Source organism: Bison bison, unplaced genomic scaffold, assembly GCF_000754665.1.
Source record: "Bison bison bison isolate TAMUID 2011002044 unplaced genomic scaffold, Bison_UMD1.0 scf7180017864469, whole genome shotgun sequence".
Lineage (NCBI taxonomy): Eukaryota > Metazoa > Chordata > Mammalia > Artiodactyla > Bovidae > Bison > Bison bison.
In genome coordinates this window covers 5,556,914-5,581,151 of record NW_011495030.1, presented here as the reverse complement: position 1 = coordinate 5,581,151, position 24,238 = coordinate 5,556,914, and the positions used below count along the sequence as shown (strand labels likewise).

The 24,238-nt window shown below is 41.8% G+C and overlaps 1 protein-coding gene across 1 annotated transcript in view; it reads right to left on the bottom strand.

The window, feature by feature from the left end:
- The window catches only part of SMARCA2 (SWI/SNF related, matrix associated, actin dependent regulator of chromatin, subfamily a, member 2), a 183,535-nt gene that overhangs the window by 90,825 nt on the left and 68,472 nt on the right, over window positions 1–24,238 (bottom strand). The window contains exons 15-23 of the mRNA XM_010860733.1: window positions 23,279–23,442; window positions 21,401–21,467; window positions 20,637–20,747; window positions 17,810–18,052; window positions 16,102–16,215; window positions 7,747–7,854; window positions 7,037–7,123; window positions 3,410–3,456; window positions 944–1,110 (exon numbers count right to left, since the gene is read on the bottom strand). Of these exons, the coding sequence (XP_010859035.1) occupies window positions 944–1,110; window positions 3,410–3,456; window positions 7,037–7,123; window positions 7,747–7,854; window positions 16,102–16,215; window positions 17,810–18,052; window positions 20,637–20,747; window positions 21,401–21,467; window positions 23,279–23,442 (1,108 nt within the window). The remainder of the gene's footprint in view (window positions 1–943; window positions 1,111–3,409; window positions 3,457–7,036; window positions 7,124–7,746; window positions 7,855–16,101; window positions 16,216–17,809; window positions 18,053–20,636; window positions 20,748–21,400; window positions 21,468–23,278; window positions 23,443–24,238) is intronic.

The window sequence follows — 24,238 nt, the reverse complement described above, 5'->3', positions numbered from 1 at the left end:
TGAGAGAAAATATGGCAGGTCCGAAGTTGGTATATATCCAGTTGTATCCAGTTCATAGCAAGAGGGTGAGAAAATGTTGGACTGAAAATAAAGCATCTTTTAATGGAACATAAACTTTAAATTTTCCACTTAACAATAACTTGAATGTTACATTAGATAAAAATTGGTACTAGAAACACCATGCAGGAATTCAATGCTATCCTGGCTGTAAACCAGCTCCTATTCACCACTCTTGGAAAATGTTACCCCCTGCCATAGTAAGAACATTTTGGTATCCCCAATCTCTGAAATGCTAGGGCTGCCATCCAAATCATACAGCAATTTAGGAAGTATCTCTAAATTCATATTTTCTTCCGTTCATATTTTTTGACTAATTTTTTAAAGACATGGTGTCACTCTAAAAATCAGGCAAATATTCTGCATAGTTCACAAAATCCAGCAAACAATGAAGCCATGTCTTTTAAGGTAGCATGTATATACTTCTATTTAGAAAATGAGGGAAGTTTTAATGATAGATATAATCTTATGTGGACTATTACACTGTTACTGAAGAAGGGAATTATAACTTTTATCCCTTTAAAATATGCCTTCACATAAAACCTAAAGGTTTATCAAAATATTCTATATGGGGGGGGGGTGCATAGAGAATAGACAAGCCCAAAGGCAAGAAGAGTTTTTTAATTTTAGTTTAGTTTAATTGTGGTACTTATAAATGATTTTAAGTCACGTGCATTGGCTTGAATGTAGGAAAAACATCTGCTCAAAGATTTCAGCTTATTTTAGGCTGGAGGATATAAAAACTGCTATCTAGAGAACCTGGACCTCACTCTGCTAATTCTTCAAACAATTTTACCCCTGCTTTTGACTGAGGTTGGATCTGAGTTGCCAGTATCCCTGTACTCTGAATAGCATGGCTGTGAAGCCTAATTCCTTACACACTCACCATCAAGGCGCAGGTAAAGGAAGTTCCGAAAAGCAAAGTAATCCTCCATGATGGTCATGAGGGACGTCATCTGGCAGAAAAGCAGCACGCGGTGGTTAGTCGCTCTCAATTTTGGCAGAATACGATCAAGTAGCTCAAACTTTCCCGAGGCCCGATACAGCTCAGCCCTGAACCCAAAAATGCAAAACAAGAAGACAGTATTACTGCTGTCTTCTTGAAGGATCCAGTAGAGCTTTGCTTGTCATACATTCAGTGCCTTGTGCATAGTAAACATTCAGTGAATAACTACAGAATGAATGAATGGATGAGTACATAGCCACTCCAAAGCAGTGGAGAGTATTTCATGGAAAAATAGAATAAATTTGTAGAAAACCCATAAAGAGTACATTATATACTGTAGGTATGATGACAGATTCTAGAAAGAAAAGGAAACCTTCTCATGTTCTTTATAGTTTCACTCTCTGTCTCAACTCTCTTTCTTTCTCTCTGTCCCTCCTACACATACATACACGTATATTATGTCATTTCCTTAAACCTCTACTTATTAAATTCATAAAACAACTAATTTAGGGCATTGCAATTCCCTGAAATACTTACTGAGCACCTACAGTGTGCTAAGCACACTACTGAGCATGTGCATAAGCAAAATGGAATCTCTGCTTTCCAAATGGGCAATTAGCGACTTAGGGTACGTACTAAAAAGACAAACAGATACCTTCTTTGCATAAGAACAGTGTGTGGCAAATGTCAGCCCTGGACTGCTGCCTGTTTTTGTAAATAAAGTTTTATTGGAACACGGCCAGGCTTGCTCATTTATATTTGCCTATGGCTGCTTTCAAGCTACAATACTTGACAAGCTAAATACTGACAAAGTTGAGCTGGTGCAACTGAGACTTTTGGGACAGCAAAAGTGAAAATTTTGAGATCTGGCCCTTGGCAGAAAATAATTTGCCAGCTCCTGGTTTAGAGCATCAAGGGTGACCCCAATGAAGAAATAACAGTGTAGCCTAAAACCTGACATAAAGAGCAAAAGGCAGCCAGGTGAAGAAGGGAGACTCAGGAGTGAAGAGGAAGAGATTCCAGGAAATGGAAAGAGTATGTGCAAAGGCCCTGAGGAGTAAAGGAATCTGGAGAGTCTAAAAAATGGAAAAAAAAATGGTGTGTGTGGCTTATGCATAAGTCGAGGAGTGGAGGGGGGATGCTGGGAGATGAGAGCAGAGATGAAGAGGGTGGGGGGCAGGTTTAGACAGATCCTGTAGGGCTCTATTAGTTTTAGTTTTAAGTGAAATGGAAAGCCATTGATGGGTTTTATACAGGGGGGCCACGAGAGCTGACATCTTTTTAAAAGATGTACACTGTGAAGAATGGATTGGGGAAGAGATAGACTCCTGGAGATTCACATAAAAAATAGAAATTCACATTAAAAAAATACGATGGCAGAGTGCTATCAGATAGAGAACATTAGTGAGCTAAAGTAGAGATTTTTCCCTCCCCAAGAAACCATTCTCCTCTTTTATCAACAGGGGTGTGTTACATTATTAAAACTTAGTTGTAGGGGGATACTGTTGGGAAAACTCACCAGTGTATATGCATTCTAGTCTATAACATTGAAATGTAACACTGGCAGTGATTTTATGACACAGAGAACAGGTAGATTTTTCAAGGGCAGGTCTTCTCAACATCCATTCCCTGCTCTGAGAACTGTCCTTCAAACACCCGCTAAGGCCATGTTTTCAGTACACAGTCTGGCCACCCTGACAGCAGCAGCAGTGTACTCAGCATCCAGAGAGAAGGACAGCCTGGTGGCAATGGTCCTGCATGGCTTCCAATTCCTGGTTCTTGGTCCACTGACACAGCCTGCCCTTGTGATCAAAGAATGACCCCTTTATCTTAATAAGAAAATCTCCCTGGTGCCGAAACAAGCAAAACAGAGGCTTTCTATTGATGCAAGGTACTTTTTCGTTCTTGTCGCAGGCATGTGTCTCTTCAAGGTCCAAATGAAAAATATTTCTTATACAGACCATGCTCCAGCAAATGACTGTAAAGTTGTACATGTTTATAGCAGATGAGACATCTTCCTCTCATGCACATTAATGTTAAATACTGACTTGAGATCTCATATGTTAAATTCTCTTTGAGCTCAAGCTGCACTATTGGTTATAAGTATCAACCTTCTGAAGCTCTGACAATGTTTTTACAACACTAGGACATTGTTAAGTCTATTAAAGGAGATCCATATCCTCTGAATAGCCACTTGCTCAAGGCATGTAGTATTTATGCCAGTAAAGTAAAAGAGAATGCTGATATCGTTCTGGTTAACAACTTCTGCACCCTCTGCTGAAGAGAGGGGCTGCTGAGGAGGCTGGCAGTACTGTATTTGTGTGACAGGAAACACTAGAGAGAAAAGTTTAGGTAGGACCAACAAACCATTTTTTGGAAGAAAAAAAAAAAAAAATTAGGATTTACCCATTGATGACCCCATTTGAATAGCCCAGGTGTTCAGCAAAGGATTCCTTTAAAAGAGAGAGAAGAAAAAGGATTTTTAAAAACAGATCTGTAATTATTGACATAATAATTATTCTATTAGTGAGGTCATCCTATTTCTAGAATGCAATTAAACAAAATAATAAGTAAAAAAATACTCATTATGGAAAGAACCAGGAACTCAAAGCCTTTGAACTCAGACTATAGCTTTGCCAGAATATATCCTGTAAGTTTTGGCAAGGCTCCAGACTCTCATACTGAGATGACAGGGTTAGTTCACTCATCAAACAGTGATTAAATGTTCACTGGCCCAGGGCTGTGGTAGGCAGGTACTGGGGATCCAGAAAAAAAGGAAGTAAAGGGAGTACCTACACCCCAAGGAGCTTAGAGTCTTGGTAAGAGGAAGAGCTTAATATAAGCAAACCAGGATTAATATCCACACATCAGTATACTGTGGAAATGTTCAGCAGTAAAAGTCATGATGATTACATATGTATTAAGTATCTAGATCTTAGTTTAGTGCAGTCATAACATCCCTTCCACGCTGTGCTTTTCTGCATTATAAATAAGGCCCTAAATGTACACCACCCCTCAGGTAACTGGCATCCACTTTTAAAATACAGAACTTAACTACATATTTCCCTCCTCACTGATTCTGTGGAAGAAATAAATAGCTGTTCCCCATGTGATTTTCGTATCCCTACTTGATGGAAGGGGAGGCCATCTGTGGGGAGGAGAGCACGTCACACCTTCACTTAACCACCAGCTGTCTCCCTTCTCTGCCTCCCTTCCCTCCTGGATCACCAAAGCTTTCCTCCAAGGGGACCAGATCTTTCCCGCTGGGCTCCACTCCCAAACACGCTCATCATTTACGGTGGGCCCCGGCCCCTCCGGATGCTGCCCCGCTGGCAAAATGAACGCTGATGGATCACAGCCCAAAACCCTACCCTGGCTCCAGGAATCGTGCCTTTCCTCCCTACAGGTGGCCAGTCTTGACTCGATTTTTGAGGTTCCATCTGTTTCCATCTGTATGTATCAGTGGGTGGTGATATGGTCAGGTATCAGCAGCATTTTAAAAACTCTGTTTTCAGAGCTCTGGTTTAAAGATCCCCAGGGAGGCAGTGAGCCCAGTCGGGAGACTGGGTTTCTACTATCAGGTACTATGAACAAAGGATGTGTAAGCAAACAAAACAAAGACAAAAGCAAAACGCACACGATTCACAAGTGTGATACCCTTGCCAGTCACTGTGGGTCTTGTTTCCAGGAATATCCTCCTGAAAGTTTTTCATGCTAAAAAAATTGCAAATCTAAGTCTGTCTTTCTATGGACTGCTACTTAAAATGCAAACAAGCCGGGAAAGGAGGATGTGTTCCTTAAGCTTAGCTTCTCTGATCCCCTTCCCCACTTCCCAGGTGTTCCAAACAGAAGCTTGAGGGTAGAAGGCATGCCCCCCAACCCTTCCTGACATGACCCAGAGTGTTTCAAAGGTGCATTTTGGTATGACAAATGAAGTAAGACTGACATTTAATTTTCATAAGTCTCAAGTCCTCAAATCCTTACCCAATCCTGAATATTCATTGTAAGGACTGATGTGAAGCTGAAGCTCCAATACTTTGGCCACCTGATACAAAGAACTGACTCATTGGGAAAGACCCTGATGCTGGGAAAAATTGAGGGCAGGAGGAGAAGGGGACGACAGAGGATGAGATAGTTCGATGGCATCACAGACTCAATGGACGAGTTTGAGCAAGCTCTGGGAGATGGGGAAGGACAGGGAAGCCTGGTGGTTTGCAGTCCATGGGATCTCAAAGAGTCAGACACGACTGAGCAACTGAACAATAACAAACCCTGTATATTTTTGCTGAATATCTAAAAATTGTTTTTAAGAAAATATAAGATGGTGGGTGACAGGTAAACCTGATATGATCCCAATCATTTTCACCATTAGACCTTTTTTCAGCTCCCCCAACCCAATATGGGTTTCACTGGTGGCTCAGTGGTAAAGAATCCACCTATAAGGCAGGAGTCACAGGAGATGTGGGTTCAGTCCCTGGGTTGGGAAGATCCCCTGGAGGAGGGCATGGCAACCCACTCCAGTTATTCTTGCCTAGAGAATCGCCATGGACAGAGGAGCCTGGTGGGCTACCGTCCATAGGGTCACAAAGAGGCAGACACGACTGAAGCGACTGAGCACACATGCATGCAACCCAACAAGCCACCCCCACTAATACATTGATACCTTATGGTCTGTTTATCACATTACTGGTTTACCAGACACTTTGTATGTTCTTTAGTTTAAACATTTATCCTTTTGCCAGCCCTATCATCTATCACCATCTGATGACAAGTCAAATATACTATAGCCTGGAGATGCTAAGTGACTTACACCGGGTTTTACAGGGGTGAAAGTGGTCTGGGGTGTGGACTCATTACAGCACCAAGGACTCTCCTGCTATGTGTCTAAGCAGGCTTGTTGGTGGGACCTTGCCCTCCTTCTTTACTACAGTTGTTGCCATTGCATTGTCATTTTACTTAAACTAAGGCCTCTTTACTCTATAAAAGGTCTGTCCCTAAAGCAACAGCAGTGTCAGGAGTTAATTCTAATTTTATCCTACAGTTGGGACAGGACTCCAGGATATGGACAGAGGTGCAATACATGCTCTTACCTAACAAGCGTGATTACCAAAAACAAGGACAAAAAAAGAAAAAGAATCTTCAAAGTCAAGAACATTTCAGTCTCATTCCCAGGAATATGCTTCTGAAAGTTAAATCCCTAGAGCCTTCTATTTATTTACTTGTTAATAAACCAGTGAAAATCCGGAGCCTGCAGGGTGCTGCCCCATGCCTCCTGCTCCTCTGAAGTGGACAGTAAGCAGCAGACTGGCAGTGACTGCTGCCAGGACCGCACACATCCAAGGGAACCCTGGAAAGTGGAGGCTACAATTCTGACTCCTTTCCCTTCCTGCTCAAGTCAATGGCTCCTACTGGGGTGAAATTGTCAACTTAGGAAACTCATTCACATGTAGCAAACAGGGCAGAAAATGTCCTCTCCCCTGAAAATAGCTTCCTAGAGACCAGAGCATCAGAATAAAAAAACCTGGATTTACACCATCATGGAAGAAGCCAGAGAGGAAAAATACAAATCTAAGAAACAGTCTAAAGTCAGTGATTTTCACAGGGCGAGTATCTCAGGAACATCTTTCCCTTCAATGAATATAAACCCATTCTTTTAATATTTTTCCACATCATCCTTCTGAGGAAGCTGGATGTATCTGTCATTATCCTCCATGTCAGAGCACCTACTATAATGAGGCAATTCACAGTACTTACCCGAACTCACATAATGAGCCCTGGTGTACAGCATTTTCTCACCACTTCAAACTCCTGCCTATAAAATTCCAGATGCCCAAGTGTCTGATGCCAATGAGAATCCATAACCAGAAACCTCATGTCTGTTAATTCTGCTTATCAAGCTACCAGACCGTGTAGTTTCAACTTCCACATGTTTTAGCTTTGCTTTATTTTTTTATTATAATTTTGTTTTTCAATGTAGTATTAGTAGAAACTGACCGATTAGGATCAGGGTCACAACGGAGAACGCAGGCTTACCTCAATGTGCTGAAACATATACGGGTGATTGCAGATCTTTCTCAACTGCATGATGGTGTTCATTAGTGTCTTAGCACCTCCTTTCCCCTAAGGACAAGCAGAGGAGAGTCAAAATATACGTTATTAATTGATCAGCTATTTCCCATTTCTTTTTTTCCCATTTTCCTAAAGTAGGTTTCTATAGAAAGAGCAAAGAGCCATAGGTCATCTCTGTAACCTATACTTCCTACTGTCCAAAGCTCCTGTTACTATTACACAGCCATTTCTGAATTAGATAGACCATCTTCCATGTGAGTTATCTGAGAGGAGGGAATTATGTCCAGTGGATGGCTTTGAGAAATGACTGTCCATCCGGTAGGATTCTGGGAAGACAGAAGCATGGCACAGATGCCCAGGGATGAAACTGGCTTTTAAAACCTTCTAAAATGCTAGCCTACCCTTAGGCAGATATATTGTGTGCAGACTGACACATACAGAGCTAACTGTTTTGGTGATATGAACACCAAGACAGTGTTCATTTCTAACTGCTCCAATACAAGTAAAAGGCCAAGGGATTTCCTTTGGCAGCAACAATAATAGCTCCCCAAAAGGCCCTGTAATTTGCTTTGACAAATCAGCAGCCGTGGGGATATTTGCTGGGAGTGTCCAGTGGCACAGCCCTAAGAAGAAATATGACGGCACCTTGAGTTGTATCACCTTCCACCATGTACCTTCTTATCTTTCTCTGAACCATCTGTGAGGAGGATCCCTTTGGCTTGCATGTGGCGATACAGAATCTTCTGCAGAGCTGACATGTCACACTTGATCACATACTCAACCTGGCGAAAGAAGAACAGTACATAGGCTAAGAGCAGGAGAGAGAAGGAGCCTGTCCTAAGGAGACAGTTGAGACATGGCTGCTGGTGGCTCTCCTGGAATCATGAAGGTATCTCTTTCTGCTTCTTGGATTCATGGAGGTTGGGGGGGAGCGGGGGGGCATGATGGAGGAGCCCACAGTTATCACTGCTCAAGGTACCATTATACGGAAGGGACATGCAAAAGGTGATATGTCACTCAGGCCAGGGTCATGTTTCCTGAAATTTCTTGACTTGTTCCACATTTGAGAGAGAGAGAGGCTGGCAGACTGTTCAAGTTCATATATATTTAATACTGCTGCTGCTGCTGCTAAGTCGCTTCAGTCGTGTCCGACTCTGTGCGACCCCATAGACGGCAGCCCACCAGGCTCCCCCGTCCCTGTGATTCTCCAGGCAAGAACACTGGAGTGGGTTGCCATTTCCTTCTCCAATGCATGAAAGTGAAAAGTGAAAGTGAAGTCGCTCAGTCGTGTCCAACCCTCAGCAACGCCATGGACTGCAGCCTACCAGGCTCCTCCATCCATGGGATTTTCCAGGCAAGAGTACTGGAGTGGGGTCCCATTGCCTTCTCTGATATTCAATACAGAGTGTGTCTATATATATATATATACATGGCTTCCCTGCTGGCTCAGACGGTAGAGTCCGACTGCCTGCAATGTGGGAGACCTGGGTTTGATCCCTGGGTTGGGAAGATCCCCTGGAGAAGGAAATGGCAACCCACTCCTGTATTCTTGCCTGGAGAATTCTGTAGACAAGCCTGGCCGGCCGCAGTCCACGGGGTTGCAAAGAGTCAGACACGACTGAGGGACTAACTTTCACTTTCACATATATATGCATTTCCTCTGCTTCCCAACTATACCCTGTTTCATACAAACAGAACAGTTTGAGGAAAAACAGTACCCAGCCAATATCCTCCGATTTTTTTTTTTTTTTTTGAAAATATCTTTTTAAATGGTCCTGTGTGGCTGGCTTCCCTCAATTCTGATCCTGAACGGAGATCCCTAAGCGCCTAGGTTGACTGTAGGTAACTACCCTCTGCTTTTGAAGGATGAGAGGATACTACTTGTGGGAACAGTAGGCAAAGCAGAGGAGTGAGCCCACAGTTAAACGCAGCTTTATGACCATCTTTTTTAGAGGCAAGGCCTTGTGTGCTTCCACTTGAAACAACGGAAAAATCCGGTTTTAAACTGTGAAAGAGAATTCACGTGTGGGTGTTTTCGCACCCACCTGCAATACTTCTCACACACTCCTAATGCACGCAGTCTGCCTTGATTATTTCCTATTATTATTTTTCTTTATGAAAAAAAAATCTCCAGAATACAAATGTGTAATTTTCATAATAAACATCAGATTAATGCCTAGAAATCTGCAGAATGTGATTAAAAGTAAATCAGCAAGCTGCCTAATGTTTAACAAACTGATTAAAAGTGATCAGGTTATTTTCAGCTCTGAGGACCAGAGTGAGGAGGTCACAGATGAAGAGAAGTTGAATATTCATCTGACTGTTGCTTTAGAAGGGGTCTGTCAGGCCAGCTGGAACCACAATTAATAGCATTTTGCCACTTGTTTTGATGCAGCAAATCAGATTAGAGAAAGATGAGCTCTTTTGCAGAAAAGTAAAGAAAAACAAGTTACCCGCCATAAAGTTTTTAATGACCTTCTTGGCCAGAGAAGAAGAACATCTCCAAGTTTTAATAAATAAGCATGCACTTAATATGGCTTTTGTGTTTTACAGACTTGATCGTGGCATGTTTTAAAGTACTTTGACTTTCTCAAGTGCTGTTAACTCTCCATGTAACTTGATCATGGTGAAGAAAATATTAAACAACTTCAGACTTTGCAAGCATAATGATAAAAATGACACCGAGGGCTAATATTATTGAGCTCTTTCTATGGACCAGGCCCTATGCAAAGGTGCTTGGTGTGCCTTCTCCCATTTTACCATATAAGAGCTGTAAGGCAGAGTTAAATTCAGTGGTGTTTGCATTTTACAGATAAGGAACCTGAGCATCAGAAATGTTAGGTGCCTGGGTTGAAATGATGCAGCTATTCAATGATCCAGTTAGGATCAAACCAGCCTGCACTTTCTTAAGCTCTACACTAAACATAACCAAGAGGACTTTCAGGCTCCCTAGTTCTGCCCTGATGTTCATCTTCACTTGGGCCTCACTGCCAACCAGCCTGTGCACACCTTCCTGAAAGTGGGAAGCACGGCTGAGGCAAGCTTTAAGTGCTCTAGGAGATGGCAGATCCAAAATGAGGGGCTGGGACCCTCAACCTCCTTCTCATCAGTTAGCTGCTGCCAAGAGCTGGATGGGAGGAAGCGTGGGAACGAGGCATGCACGATGATGCATGCAGACAGGGAGGCCAGACAACCCCACAGGGGCCAAGTCAGCAGAGAAGTGAGCTCGTCCCTAGGACCTGACGGCTCCTGTAGAAAGGGGACCTCCACTCAACCCTCCTTCCTCACACCACTAGGGGGTCACAGACGCTGGTGTGATACGCATCATCAAAATCACCATCCCAAGTTTCACAACTGTATTTTACGTTTGCTCCTCGTAACTTCCCCAACAAGTCCAAGCTGTTTTGTCTTTGTATCTTCCTATAGTCTTAGGGCTGCCTTTCTAAATCTTAACTCTTCCTGAGGGCTCTTAGTAAGGTCTTCCCTGATCACTACACCTATCAGTCAATCTTCCTTTTTATTTCTCACAAACAAGTGTTTATTAAGCTTTTTTAATGGCAATCCCTTACCAAGAATACATGTTAATGTACCTCTTCTGAATACATGCCCATATATTTATTTATGAGTCATATGCATGAACTAATATTAATGCCTCAAAACACGAGTTAGTTTTAGGACATGGGTCAATATTAGGCACTTGTTTTACATCTACATTTCAAGGGGCCAAGGTGATGACATCTGATTTTTTAGCCAGTTATACCCTGATTCACTGGGATTTCTCACTGACTGACTCTCCTATGGCAAGGACCTTTCTTCCTTATGGGCTTCTCAGGTGGCGTTAGTGGTAAAAGAACTCGCCTGCCAATGCAAGAAACACAAGAGATGAGGGTTCGATCCCTAGGTGGGGAAGATGCCCTTGAGGAGGAAATGGCAACCCACTCCAGGGGTCTTGCCTGAACAATCCCATGGACAGAGGAGCCTGGCAGACCACAATCCATAGGGTAGCAAAGAGTCGGACACAACTGAAGTGATTTAACACGCATGTACCCTGTTCACTCTATAATGGGGCTGGTGAAAATTCACACTGGGAACAGGAGAGGTGGCAGGTCTGCACTTTTCCCATTGTCCACCTACCCATACATTATTTCTCTTGTTTTCAACCTGTGATCCTGGGCAGAATCTTTTAAAAGTCTGTCATCCATCCTGAAGGTCAGGGGTGTTACAGTTTAGTTAAAATGAGATCATCCTAAAATTATTTTATCTGGATATGGGAAACCCACAATGCTCACAACAGGCAGAAAGCAAAAGAACCCAACTGTGAGGGTGGATGGATGACCGATGTCCCAGGTGGGGGTGCTCCCCCTCACGCTCCCCATCCCCGGGATAACTGACACAGTCTAGGCCAGTTACCTGATGGACTCTGTGACACAGGCATATATACCACATGGGTACCAGTGTCTGTCTGCATGTTATCAAAAAACCGTATATTTTTTTTTAATTTTTAGGAGAAAAATTAATATAAATAGGAGCTCTAAAATCTTCCTTCCACACCCCAGTGGACTAGTAGTAAGCACCCCACACATACATACACATACACACACCCATGTGTGCTCTGGAGACCCCTGTCCTAAAGTGCTTGAATGCCTGGATCCCTCAACCTGATGGGGTGGGTGACGCTGCCTTTCATTGTCATGCCTTCATTCGGCGACACTGCACGCCATGCCTCCAATTTCTGGTAAAGTTCCTGCACCTCCCACCCCCACCCAAGTGCTGTGCAGTGCACAGAGCAAGCCGTCAGAGCCATGCATCAAGAAAAGGGCAGACTGACAGTGATGAGGCGAGGGAAGCCTTTGTAAGAATCACACCATCTCAAACGCTGCTGGGTCTGAGTCATCTCCAAAAACCTTGACGGCCCCTGACTAGAGCATGAATCTGAAAGTTCCTCAAAATGGGCTGATGCTGAAGGAAATAAAATCTGTATATGACTCTGTAATAAGGATGATTCTCCCACCAGGTTAGGCTTATGACGGCCACTGGGACTATTATTTTCAAAGGATATGTAAAACTGGGGTGCCAACCTCATGGACATGACAATTACCTCCTAAGACTCATTATGTTGGTAAATGATCAAACTGGTCCCTTCAAGGAGCCAAATCAGGTGGTTACAGTGGCCCAGACCCTCCTCCTATATAACCCGGGAAAAGCTTTCAACCTTTATTCATAGTTTCTCCCTAAACACAATTCCTCATGTATAATTTCCCTTCCAAAAGGATGCATTATTAGAATAGGAAACCCAGACTACTGTGTGTGATACATTATCACTTTGTGTATTGAGATTTCCAAACAATAATATTAAATTTATTAAAGTCCTGGGTTCTGAAATCTATGGCATGAAACCACACGGAAGTTTCTTACAAAGTTATGTACACATCTACCATATGACCAAGCCACTCCTACATACTTCCTAAAGTGAAATGAAAACCTATGCTCACACAAAAGCCTATACACAAATGTTCACAGCAGACAAGCATAACTGTCAAAAACTATAAACCACCCAAATGTCCTACAATTAAATTGATAAGCAAACTCTGGTGCATCCATGCAATAGAATACTATCCACTAATAAAAATGAACCAACTACTGATACATCCAACACCTTGGACGTTTCTCAAATTCATTATGCTGAATGAAAAACCACAGGCAGAAGGTCTGATGGGACATATGGTCTGATTCTATCCCTAAAACATTCTGGAAAACAAAAAGCTATGAGGATGGAGGATGAACCATCGGTGCTAAGAGGCTGAGGGCAAAGCGAGAGCATGCCTAAAAAGTGACAGCACCAGGGAATTCTGGGGGGGTGGGGGGTATGGGGAGGCAGAATTGTTCTGTATTTTGATTGTGATGCAGTTAACGTAACTAGGAGACCTGGGTTCAATACCTGGAGAAGGAAATGGCAACCCACTCCAGTACTCTTGCTTGGAAAATCCCATGGATGGAGGAGCCTGGTGGGCTACAGTCCATGTGGTCGCAAAGAGTCAGACACGACTAAGTGACTTCACTTTAACATAACTGCATTTGTCAAAATTCAGATCTATATACCAAAGAACAGTGTATTTTATTATATTTAAATTAAAAAGTAAAATGGAAATCTACTTCCATAATTGATTCTTTTTCATGGAAACATTTGAGCGTTGCTTCCATAAAAGATTTAGCCTTTTGTGGCCATCCGCCACAACGCCTTTCTAGATTCTTTATACAGCCTGAGAAAGACATACATGTTTGTGGCTACAAGCAGATGGTGGCAGAAGAAAGCTCCTTACCCCCAAGGATAACACTTAGATGGCAGATTTTCCCCAGATCAAAGTCCTAGCAAGGTAGAAAGATCAAAGAGTGGACACTGGCCAAACCACATTAACAATAGCTACATACACATGCTAAGGGATTAGTTCATCACCTTAAAAGGGTGATGGTAAAATGCCAGGACCAGAGGACACCGAGAAACTTAATGAGAACAGGAAAGCAGAACCAAAGTCAGTAATAGAAACAGCGGTACAATAGAGAAAGTAAGGACTCTGGGAGCAGCAGCTGTCATCAGCTGAGCCTTAACACGTGCCAGGCATTGCATTACGAGTACTGCATCCATTTAATCCTCTTCTATAAAGCATGTATTATCTATTTCCTAGCTCACTGCTGGGAACACTGAGACCCACTGGTTTAAGTAACATGCCAAGAGCACACAGTTAGCAAGAGACAGAGAATGCAGTGGGGACCCAGGTCCACTCTGACAGGCAGAGCCCATGATTTCCACTCCACCAGGTTACCTCCAGAAGAGGTAGCTTATCCATAGATTAAACAGACACACCTCGGGTATAGCACAGGTTCAGTTCCAGGCCAACACACACAGGGTGCAATAAAGTGAGTCATATAAACGTTTTTGTTTCCTAGTGCACATAAGTTATGTTTACACACTACAGTCTATCAAGTGTGCAATAGCACTGTGTCTAAAAAAACATTGTACATACCCTAATCCAAAATACTTCATATTGTGGAAAATGCTATCCTCTGAGCCTTCAGTGAGTCACAACCTTTTTGCAATAGTAACATCAAAGATCATGGATCACCAATTCCCATAACAAATTTAACAATAATGAAAAAGCTTGAAATATTTCAAAAATTACCAAAATTTGTGACACAGGGACATGAAGTTAGCAAATACTGTTGAAAAAATGGTGCCAATAGATTTGCTTGAGGCAGGGTTGCCACAAACCTTCATTTTGTAAAAAAATGCAATTTTTCAAAATGCAAACAAGGTATACATATACGGGTATTTAATATACCTCAAATATAAAAATTTGGGTATTAAAGAGTACAAGGGTACTTCATGCAGGTAACACGCTCTTCAAAATCTAATTTTTTAAAAAAAATTTATCAATACTCAGGAAGTTTTCTTGTGAAAAGAGCCATGAAATAAATGTTTTAGTAAAGTAAGGAATTCCTTGGTGATATAACCAATCATCCCATGATCCTTATGCTGCAAAAGTCTATATTTTAATCAAATGGATTTCTTAAAAACAGGGCATACTTTCAACTTGTAATATTTTTTAAATCTATCTATATTAGCCAGTCCTGGAAATCAGTAAACAAGATTTAGAAGTTTTATGGGATGAATAAATGAGTAAGTTCGGATAATTATCTTTTATTGTATTTGTTGCTTCTAAAGAAACAAAAGGAAGAATGGGGAAAATTAAAATCTTTAACATTTCATTTCTGTAAGTTCGGGATCTCAGCAACAGTAAAGGAAGCTACATGACCATTGTACCCATTCCCCAGCTTATTCAGTAATAAGGTCCACCTTGAACAGAAAGAGGGTTATCCAAAGATGTGAAGACCATAAGAAGTCAAAGAAATATTGACAGCATTCAATCCCCAAGATGCATTCACTAGCAAAATAAAATACTTAAATATTTGGGTTTTCACTATGATAAGCGTGGTATAAGAACAGTGTTAATATTTAATTTTTCTCTGACTACTAAAGATAGGGGATTAGGGGACAAAATTCTCTCTTAGTAAAGTAATCAACTTTGTACAATATCTTGCCAGCTCCCACTTAAAAATGAATAGGATGAACCAATCCGTCCAAAAAAGAGAGTCATTACACAGAAAAACACAATGATGCAAAACACACATTTCAGAATTGGCTCCTCTAAAGAGAAAAGTTACATCAAACTAACTCATGCGGCAAACGGTGCGCAATGCCAAATAATCTATCTGTAAGAAAATGAAACGCAGAATTCCAGTGTTTAGAACTCTAGCGGTTCCAAAATATGATGAGAAACATATTAAACTAATACCCAAATCCAGTCCAAAAATGTGGCGCTAAGGGCTCAAAAAGACATCCTAAAGCCCTGAAAAATCAGTGTCCAAAAACGAATCTGAAAAATATTTGCTTAAGATGTTCATAGAATCTTAATTAGATGATGTATCTATAATAAGAACCCTATTTTTCACTTACTATCAGAACAGTGACATCCCAAGCATCCAACATTGAACACATTTCTGGGAAATGTGGCAAGCATTTACTAGGCCTTCTGATAAGGATACAAGCCCCGAACTCATAGCCTTATGTGGCTCAAAGCAGAACACTTTTATGGCGCCTGTAAGAGTGAACTCAACAAGGTTAGTAAAATTAAAAAAAAAAAAATTCTAAAGTTAAAATAGAATGTCTATTCACGTACTGTTAAGTTAATGTAAGTTAAAGCTAAAATGTAATGACAGTGATTTGGTAATTTTCAAATATCTGTCCCCAAACTTTTGGAAACCAAGATGAAATGTTCAAATTTCCATTCTCTCTCTACACTAAACCCTCCAGCTTCTCTCTAAAAACTACAACAAAAAAGTCCTTTAAGATATTTTCCAGTTACCTGGAACTAAAACACAAGCCTGCTATTTCAGAAACACCATTTCAGGGGCAGGTAATTTGAATATAACGGCAGGGGGAATAAATTACAACTTTTGAATTTGTAACATACCTTTTCCGGAAGCTGAGATTCAACTTCTTTCTTCAGTCTCCTCAGTAAGAAGGGTCTCAACACCTTATGCAGACGTCTGATGATCAATATAGTTTCTTCTTCATTTAAGTCCACCTGCAAGAGAACCTTAGATGAATTTGATCCTTTTTTTTACGGTTATTTCATGTAATAACTCTTTATATTTATTATTGGTTTCAATATATGTCTGAAATTTTATGTGCATTAAGGCCAGGTTTATACCCGTCATGTACACCTCAGAATTCTGTTCCCACCTGCCTACCAGGCTGTAACAGAACAGCCTATAAACAGATGTCTTTGTCTGAATGCTGACTTCTATGGAAAAGAGTTCAGAGCCACCAGTTTCAGACTGGGAGTGTTAACAGCTCAGAATTGGATGGGATATGATTGTGACAAAGGCTGATTGAAGACTGAGGTTGAACATGAGTGAAAGGGTAACAGTTAATGTGTTCTTACTTAAAATCGAGGGCTTCCCTAGTAGCTCAGCTAGTAAAGAATCTGCCTGCAATGCAGGAGACTTGGGTGCAGCTCCTGGATTGGGAAGATCCCCTGGAGGAGGGCATGGCAGTCCACTCCAGTACTCTTGCCTGAAGAATCCTCATGGACACAGGAGCCTGGCGGGCTACAGTCCATGGGGTCTCAAAGAGTCGGACACGACTAAGCGATTAAGCACAGCACTTAAAATTGAAGCAGTAAGTTGGGCTCTTAACTTTGTCTCAGATGCAGAAACATATGAACGGTACAGAGCTTGAACATGCAAAGAACAAGAATAAATACAGTTTATGCTGGTGGGTTGCTAAGCCCCTCTACCTGATTGCTCTGCTCTGCTGTGACTGTGTCAAGTTCAGTCCTATTTGTAAATGCTCTGTGTTCTCTTTCACCTTCCTCCACTAACCTCTAGGGGGCAGAGCTGATTGATGTTACCTTCTTCAAATGGGCAAGCCAATGAATTCCTGACAAACGGCAAGGGTACCTATAATATACCTCAAAATTAAAGGGCAAATGGTTCCAACACAAATATCCATAAAGCATTTTAAGTGCTTTTTCATTCCTATACTTAAGAAATCACTAATCAAAAGGACAGGTTCCTGTTTCTAATAAATGAGTTTTTAAGAGAAGGCAGAGAAAGGAATAATAATAAGAAATTTGAAAACAGCTACTCCAAGGTTTGCAGAATATTTATATATGCACAAAACTGAGATTCACACTAAAATCTGAAAACAATGCATACAGAAAATAACTATACACTAGTTTGGCTTTACACACAAACTCTTAATGTGGAAATGGTTTAAGGGGAAGCCCAAGTTTATAACAAGAAAATATTTTTTTTCAAGGTTTACATGTGGTTGGTTGAGCTGTGGTTACAGACTGAACAAGTATCTCTGTATCTATCCTCCCTGTGGTCCACAGCATTTAAGCATTCCACTGGTCAGGAACACCCTCTGCTGGCCTAGCTACCACAATGGCGAAAGACAATGGGATTAGGACACCCTAGATCCTAGGATCACTTACCCATTACTGGATCCATTCTCTCAGGATGGAAAAATATCCCTGGAGTGAACGCACACCCACCCACTGACTGGCTTCCTGATATTTTACAACACCGTAAGCCACCTTGTGGTCTCAGCCTTAGGTCCTGTCATTTCATTTCTTTGTCATGCAGCGGGGAAAATAAATGTTAGGCCAGTACCCTCTCTCCAGTCATGGCAAACGGTGCATTAAACCACTGCTCGAATGTGCTGCAGCTCTTAAAAATGGTGGGGAGGAGGAAGTTGAGGAGGGCCCAGAGTTCCGGGAGCTTATTCTGCAGCGGGGTCCCGGTCAGGAGGATCCTTCTGGGGGCCACGTAGTGCGTGTTGAGGACCTGCGTCAGCTTGCAGTGGTGATTCTTCATGCGGTGGCCTTCGTCCACTATCATGTATTTCCACCGGATCTGTAATGCAAGAGGAAGGACCAACGTGGTGAGCGAGGGAAACACAAGTATCCCCGAGAGGCAAGTGGTGATGTGGAAAACCAAAGAGCTCATGCTTGGTCCAGGCTGTGGCATGATACTCCTCAGCATAAACGACTCTCAGCAGTCTATTTCCTATACCTGACAGGTCATGTCACGCACCATGCAATGATGGGATGAAATAACAAAATTCGATCCCTAAGTACCTTTTCACAAAGAAGGCAACTAGGGCTCAGAAAGAAACGATCGGGCCAGGACTAGCTCCTGTGTCTTCCCATCCAGTACCTCTTCTATCAGTGCTCTGTCATGACAGCCTGCCAGATTTAAAGGCTACATAACCACTGCTCATTGAGTACAGAATATAGTTCCCCACTTGAAGCAGAGGTTAATGACTGATTCCTCCAAGACGACGTCAGCAAGTACCTATAGCAGAAGATCTCTGGCTTCATGCCCTTTTTCTATTACCTCGGCTGACTACTACCTTCAGGGCTTGGCTCCTATTCTTTTTTTTCTAATTTGAACTTAGTTGCTAAGATTTCAAAGTTGGAATATTTCACCTAAAAATCTGGACATGCAGCGTCTTTTAAAACATTAGAAGATCTAGCAACCTGGACTCTCTTACTTCACACGGATTCCTGACCTGCCAGGTCCATACCTGCCAGGTCCAGGACCCCGGTTTCAAGACGTCTAAGATGAAAGGACAGACTCACTGGCAGAGAGGGCGGTACTAAAATAGCATTGTTCTGTTTATGCCAAAACTTCAGAATTAAACACAATATATTCCTCCAGCATGACTGTCACTTCAAAAATAAAGAATGACCATATGACACGATCTCCCTTTCTAACTCTACACACAGTCCCCTTCCCCTCTCACATCTGATCCTTCAGCCCCCTCCAAGGTCACGTTTCTCAAAGTGAGAACAATGAGGAATAACCCACAAAGCCTATCCAATCCCCACAAAACAGTGGCAATGGCCAAGAAGAGCATCTGGCATTCAGATGTCCCTGGATCCCACTGCAAAGCTCTTAGGAAGGAAAAGCAAAGAATTCTATGAAGTCTCGCCTTCCTCAGTAGAAGCACCAGGAAAATCAGGGGAAAAGGAATAAAACATCACTCAGAAAGGGATGTCCAGGTAAGAGAAACTACCAGAGGTGTTTTGGGGTTTCCCCCCTGCCTTCCCCCACCTCCACTAAGAAAATTCCTTAAGAATAATTAAAGTTGTACAATCAATTGTCCCAAACTTACCAATACAAGAGGCCAGAAGATAAAAATGTACTGATCAATATTCTAAATCCACCTTCCTGCCTAATTTAGCCTATAAAATAATAAGGAATCGAAGGTCTATAATTTTGCTATCGGATCTACTGCTAATTAGGTCTTCCACTCAAAAAAAACTACTACCTCTTTCCAGATTTTCATTCTCCAGAAACAAAGGCAGTACATCCGTTACCAGGCGTCTCCGATGAATTTTGAAATGCATATGCAGAACACACGATCCAAATTTTCTTAAAAGGGTCTCAAATGTACACACACATTCCCACAGTTATACTGAAAACATGTCATTTTTGACACTGCCGAATCCATCTCAGAGTGTGAAGAAGACGAACTCACAGCATTGTTGCTGGTGCCGTCTTGATTATTAAACCTCCCCTGGGAGCACGTTTCCTTTATGTATTTCCTAGGACGCCATGAAGGGAACTCTCTGTTCCCAGGGCAAAGGTTTAATGCAGAGATTGAACAGATCCCAGAAATAGTGATTCTGTTCAGTTCTGGCCATAACTTAGTGTCAGATTATAATGCTTTCAAAACACCACAGCGTAAAAGAAATTACCAAAGGAAAAAAAATGAAGTTCTCCTACTCGCTCCATGATAGAAACTACTCCCATCGTTCTACATGAATATATTTGGAGGCAAGATGACATAAATGGAAAAAAAGATTCTATTTTTTGGCTAACGGACAGTTTAGGACCTATAAATTAGCAGATATGTAGGTCGCAGGTAGAAAACAACTCTTTCCCGACTCCAAATATATAGTCATGGAAACAACCCAGAGTCATCCAAACAAGAATAGCCCATTATTTCACTGGAAATCAACATAAAACAGGGAGAGCACAAAAGCTACAGCTTGGATAAACGTTCATATGGAGAAGACCATATGGAGAGATGCCTGCTCATCTCTGGAGAGACAAAGACACAAGAGGCATGAAGTTCCGCTGCTGACAATATCCCAGGGCAACAAAAACAATTATTTCTTCCACAAGCACGATGTTCAGAGCTGTTGGAGAGAAAAAGAGTTGCAGAAGGAACCCAGGTAAATTCTTTTAAGAGATGTAAACTCATTAACTACAACAGGATAGGTAAGAGTCCCAGGATCACTGACATGCAACAGAAAACAGCATACATAAAATTAAAAACCCATGACCAAAATATATCTGACTCAAAGAGAGAGGGAGAGGGCAGTCATCTAATGAGCAAATTATAGTAGTGAGTATAATTTGGGGAATATTTTAACATTCCAGTTGCGATGGTCCATAATTCGAGACAAAAGAATTTTTTTAAACATACCTTTGCAAGAATGTGCTTGTCTTTTATGATGTACTCATAAGTAGTCAGGAGGACGTTGAATTTGCCACTCCGTAGCTGGGGGACAAGAGAGCGACGCATGGCAGGGGTGCCCTGAATGGGAAGAAAATACAGATCTATATTACCCCAGGGAAGGAGATGTGCATTGTCTCTCACCACTCGTGGCTTAATGGAGCCCAGACACATGACCAAGGACTGCACGTACACGCAATTATCATATATAGATCCATTATCCAGGAGGAATGTACTTGGGAAAATTGCCCACGTCTGGGTACTTTTCAGACTCTTGTGGAGAGGCTTTCCCACTGCAGACCAAGGGAGGGCAGGGAGAGAAAAGGAAATTATGGTGACCCCAAGGTAGCAGAGAACCCGCTGCTCTGCTGAAAGGCTCCATTTCTACAGGGGCGTCCAGCCGGCGCTCGGCTGTCTGGGTAATTGCCTAACTTTGCAGGAACAGTGGGCATGGTGCTGGCATGCGGGATATGCGATATTTGTCATTTGTATTACTCTCATCAGAAACCTCGCAATATGATAATTAACAATTTTCTTCTGCATTTCACTATCTGAAAGTAATTATGGTTTATTACAGTAATCTTCTTGGGATGATTAACTCTCACTGTTTAGTACATGATGTACATGACAAAACTTTACAACCAAATACAGTTCACAGATGTGCACAAGGAACGAAGAAAACAGGGTCTATTTTTTGCTTTTCCACATTTATATATAAATACAGCATTCCAAACCTTGTAAGAAATTTTCACCACAGAAGGAGCCCATTTGTCAAATTCATACGTCCAGTTAGATAGAGTCCTGTAGAACAAAACAAAATACAGAGATAAAAGTCTGTGGTTAAAAAGATGTTCTCATTCACTTTCAGGCCTCACCTTGAAAGAGGACAGAGAATATAAAATATCTCAACTACACATTCATTTTAAAGGTGTGGAAATACGAGATAAGTTAGAAACAAGTGCCACAAGGCGTGACAAGTTTGAGGATTCATAAGAAATCTCATGAGAGGGAAAAAAAAAATTAAAGAATGCATAAACACAGAGGACAAAAAAGCATCTTATTTTTCATACTGAAAGACAGCAATTACCAGAGTGATTTGGGGACTCTAAAAACAGCCATATAAATTCAGAGAAATTTGAGTCAGGAAAAAAAAATGATAAAAGCACATGAAAATACTAAATAAATCTGCCAGGAGGGAGCAGGGGGAAAAATAGTAAACGTCTTAAAAAAAAAAAAAATCCCCCAAACCATCAATGTAATCTATGAGTCAGAACATGCAAAATATAGATAAAAAGCAAAATACATGTTCAAGATGTAGATAACATGGAAAGGATGTCTAAGTACTATGAGTTCAAATAAAATGGATTTAAGAGGTCTGTGAAGAATTCTCATTTAGGCAAAATTTGAAGGAAACACTAAAACAGAAGTTTTACTTTTTCTCAAGGTCCAAGTCTATAATGAGCAATGAGATCTAGAAGAGGACCTCAGTGAACAGGCTGCACTTGTGTGCAACCTCACACCACAGTCAGATGCACTCCCATCCAAGGAGGGTAGTTTTGAACAGGAATTCCTTCCTGCAGGTATGTCCACTCAAAACCCGCAAGGTCCACGCAGTGGACAAGGCACTGGAAATGTGATGGGAAGGACAGGATGAAGACCTGTCCTGACAAAGCGGCATCGCCACTGCAGATAAACCACAGTACTGAGGGCAGTTCAATACATAGTTCAGAGTCTGCATTTTGATTTAGACTCTGCTTTAAAGGGGACAGTAAAGGAAGATCTAAGAATATACATTTTTTTGAATATATGTAGCCTTTTAGAAACATAAGAAAATAATAGGAAATCTTTTTTTTTTTTATCGTGTGTGAAGTGATATCTCATTGCTACTTTAACTTTTCATTTTATGATCACTGAGACTGTGTGTGTGTCTGTGTTATATGTGTAGTATTTTTTAGGCTAACTGAAAAATGTTATAAAACAAAACCCATGAATTTTAGTACTTCAGTGACACGTATGTGTGTGTCAGTCGCTTAGTCATGCCCGACTCTTTGCGACCCCATGGACTGTAGCCCGAGAGGCTCCTCTGTTCATGGGATTTCCCAGGCAAGAATACTGGAGTAGGTTGCCATTTCCTTCTCCAGGGGATCTTCCCGACCCAGGGATCGAAACTCGGTCTCCTGCATTGCAGGCAGATTCTTTACTGTCTGAACCACCAGGGAAGCCCATAGTTTGTCTATAGAAGGCCACATCAGCTGTTCAAAAGATAAAAAATTCTGTGCAGAGCTTTGTGTGATATGAAATACCCATATCAAAACTTTCAGCTTCATGAGCCACTTCAGGTGTGATAAAGAATGAGACCCACTGTGCGGTATGCAGGCTGTGCAGACTGCAACAACACAAAAGGCTGGAAAAAAATCACTTCATTTTGTGCTTATGTAGCCAATCAAAGAGGCCAGGGTGGGAGACAGGGTGGGAAATGAAACATCTAAATCCAGATTATATGCTCTTGATAATCCCACTACAGGCTACAACTCTGCCTTAAATGACAGATGACAAATAGGGCAAGCTCTAACATAAAGAAAGATAACTGCAGAATAAATGGCTTTACTTACGAAAGGGGAACAATGATGAGATAGGGGCCATTGAGTCGTTTGTGCTCCATCAGATAAGTGATGAGTGCAATGGTCTGTATGGTCTTTCCCAGCCCCATTTCATCAGCTAAGATTCCGTTCAAATTGTTATTATACAGAGAAACCATCCATTCCAGGCCCTGGAGCTGAAATGAAGAGTAATTGCTTCAATTATCCAAGATCTGCACAGGTAATTAATACTAATACAACTCAAGTGGGGCTGCGACTTCTTAACTCCTCTGTGCTGTACGTCGGATTTCCCGCAGTAGGAACGTGGGGGAAGCACCAGCACAAAACGAAATTCAACTGTGAGCCTGTAATCGCCCCACTGCTTGGCAGGTGCTGAGTGCTAATCAGATTTAGAAGTGATGGGCTGGAGCGCTCCGGGGGGATTTTAAGCAGCTTTACCATTCATCCCTACTTAGCATTTCACAGTATATGGCATTCTAGAATTATTAGAGATGAAGAAAACCCAAATGAAAATCCATTCTAACCACTCCAAGAACAAAAAGCCAATGTGAGAATTAAAGAAAAACAAGCCAGAAGGCAGGTTGGGCATGGAGATCACAGGTCATTAGAAACAGCCTTCCTGGTAATAAAGAGCCTGTCAGCCCCTCGGGGGTGGGGTCCCCTCAAGTGAGGTAGCAGAGTGATCACGGAGCCAGGGGCATCTGCTGGCGGAGAAAGCTCCCAGGCCTCACAGGGGAACTCTGCAATGCAGGTGCTCCCCAAAGGCAGCTGACCCCAGGAACCACCTTCAGCACAGTTAAGTACAAAAGCACAGCACCAGAGACACAGCTTTGGATTCCCACGTTACACACAAGAAAGAGTGGGTGAAAATACAAAATTGTCCAACTTTCCTCTCCAACCACCAACTCCCTTCCACCACCGTTATCACAGATGTTAGTTTAAATGAGAGGATTAACTCTGCCTCTCTCTATA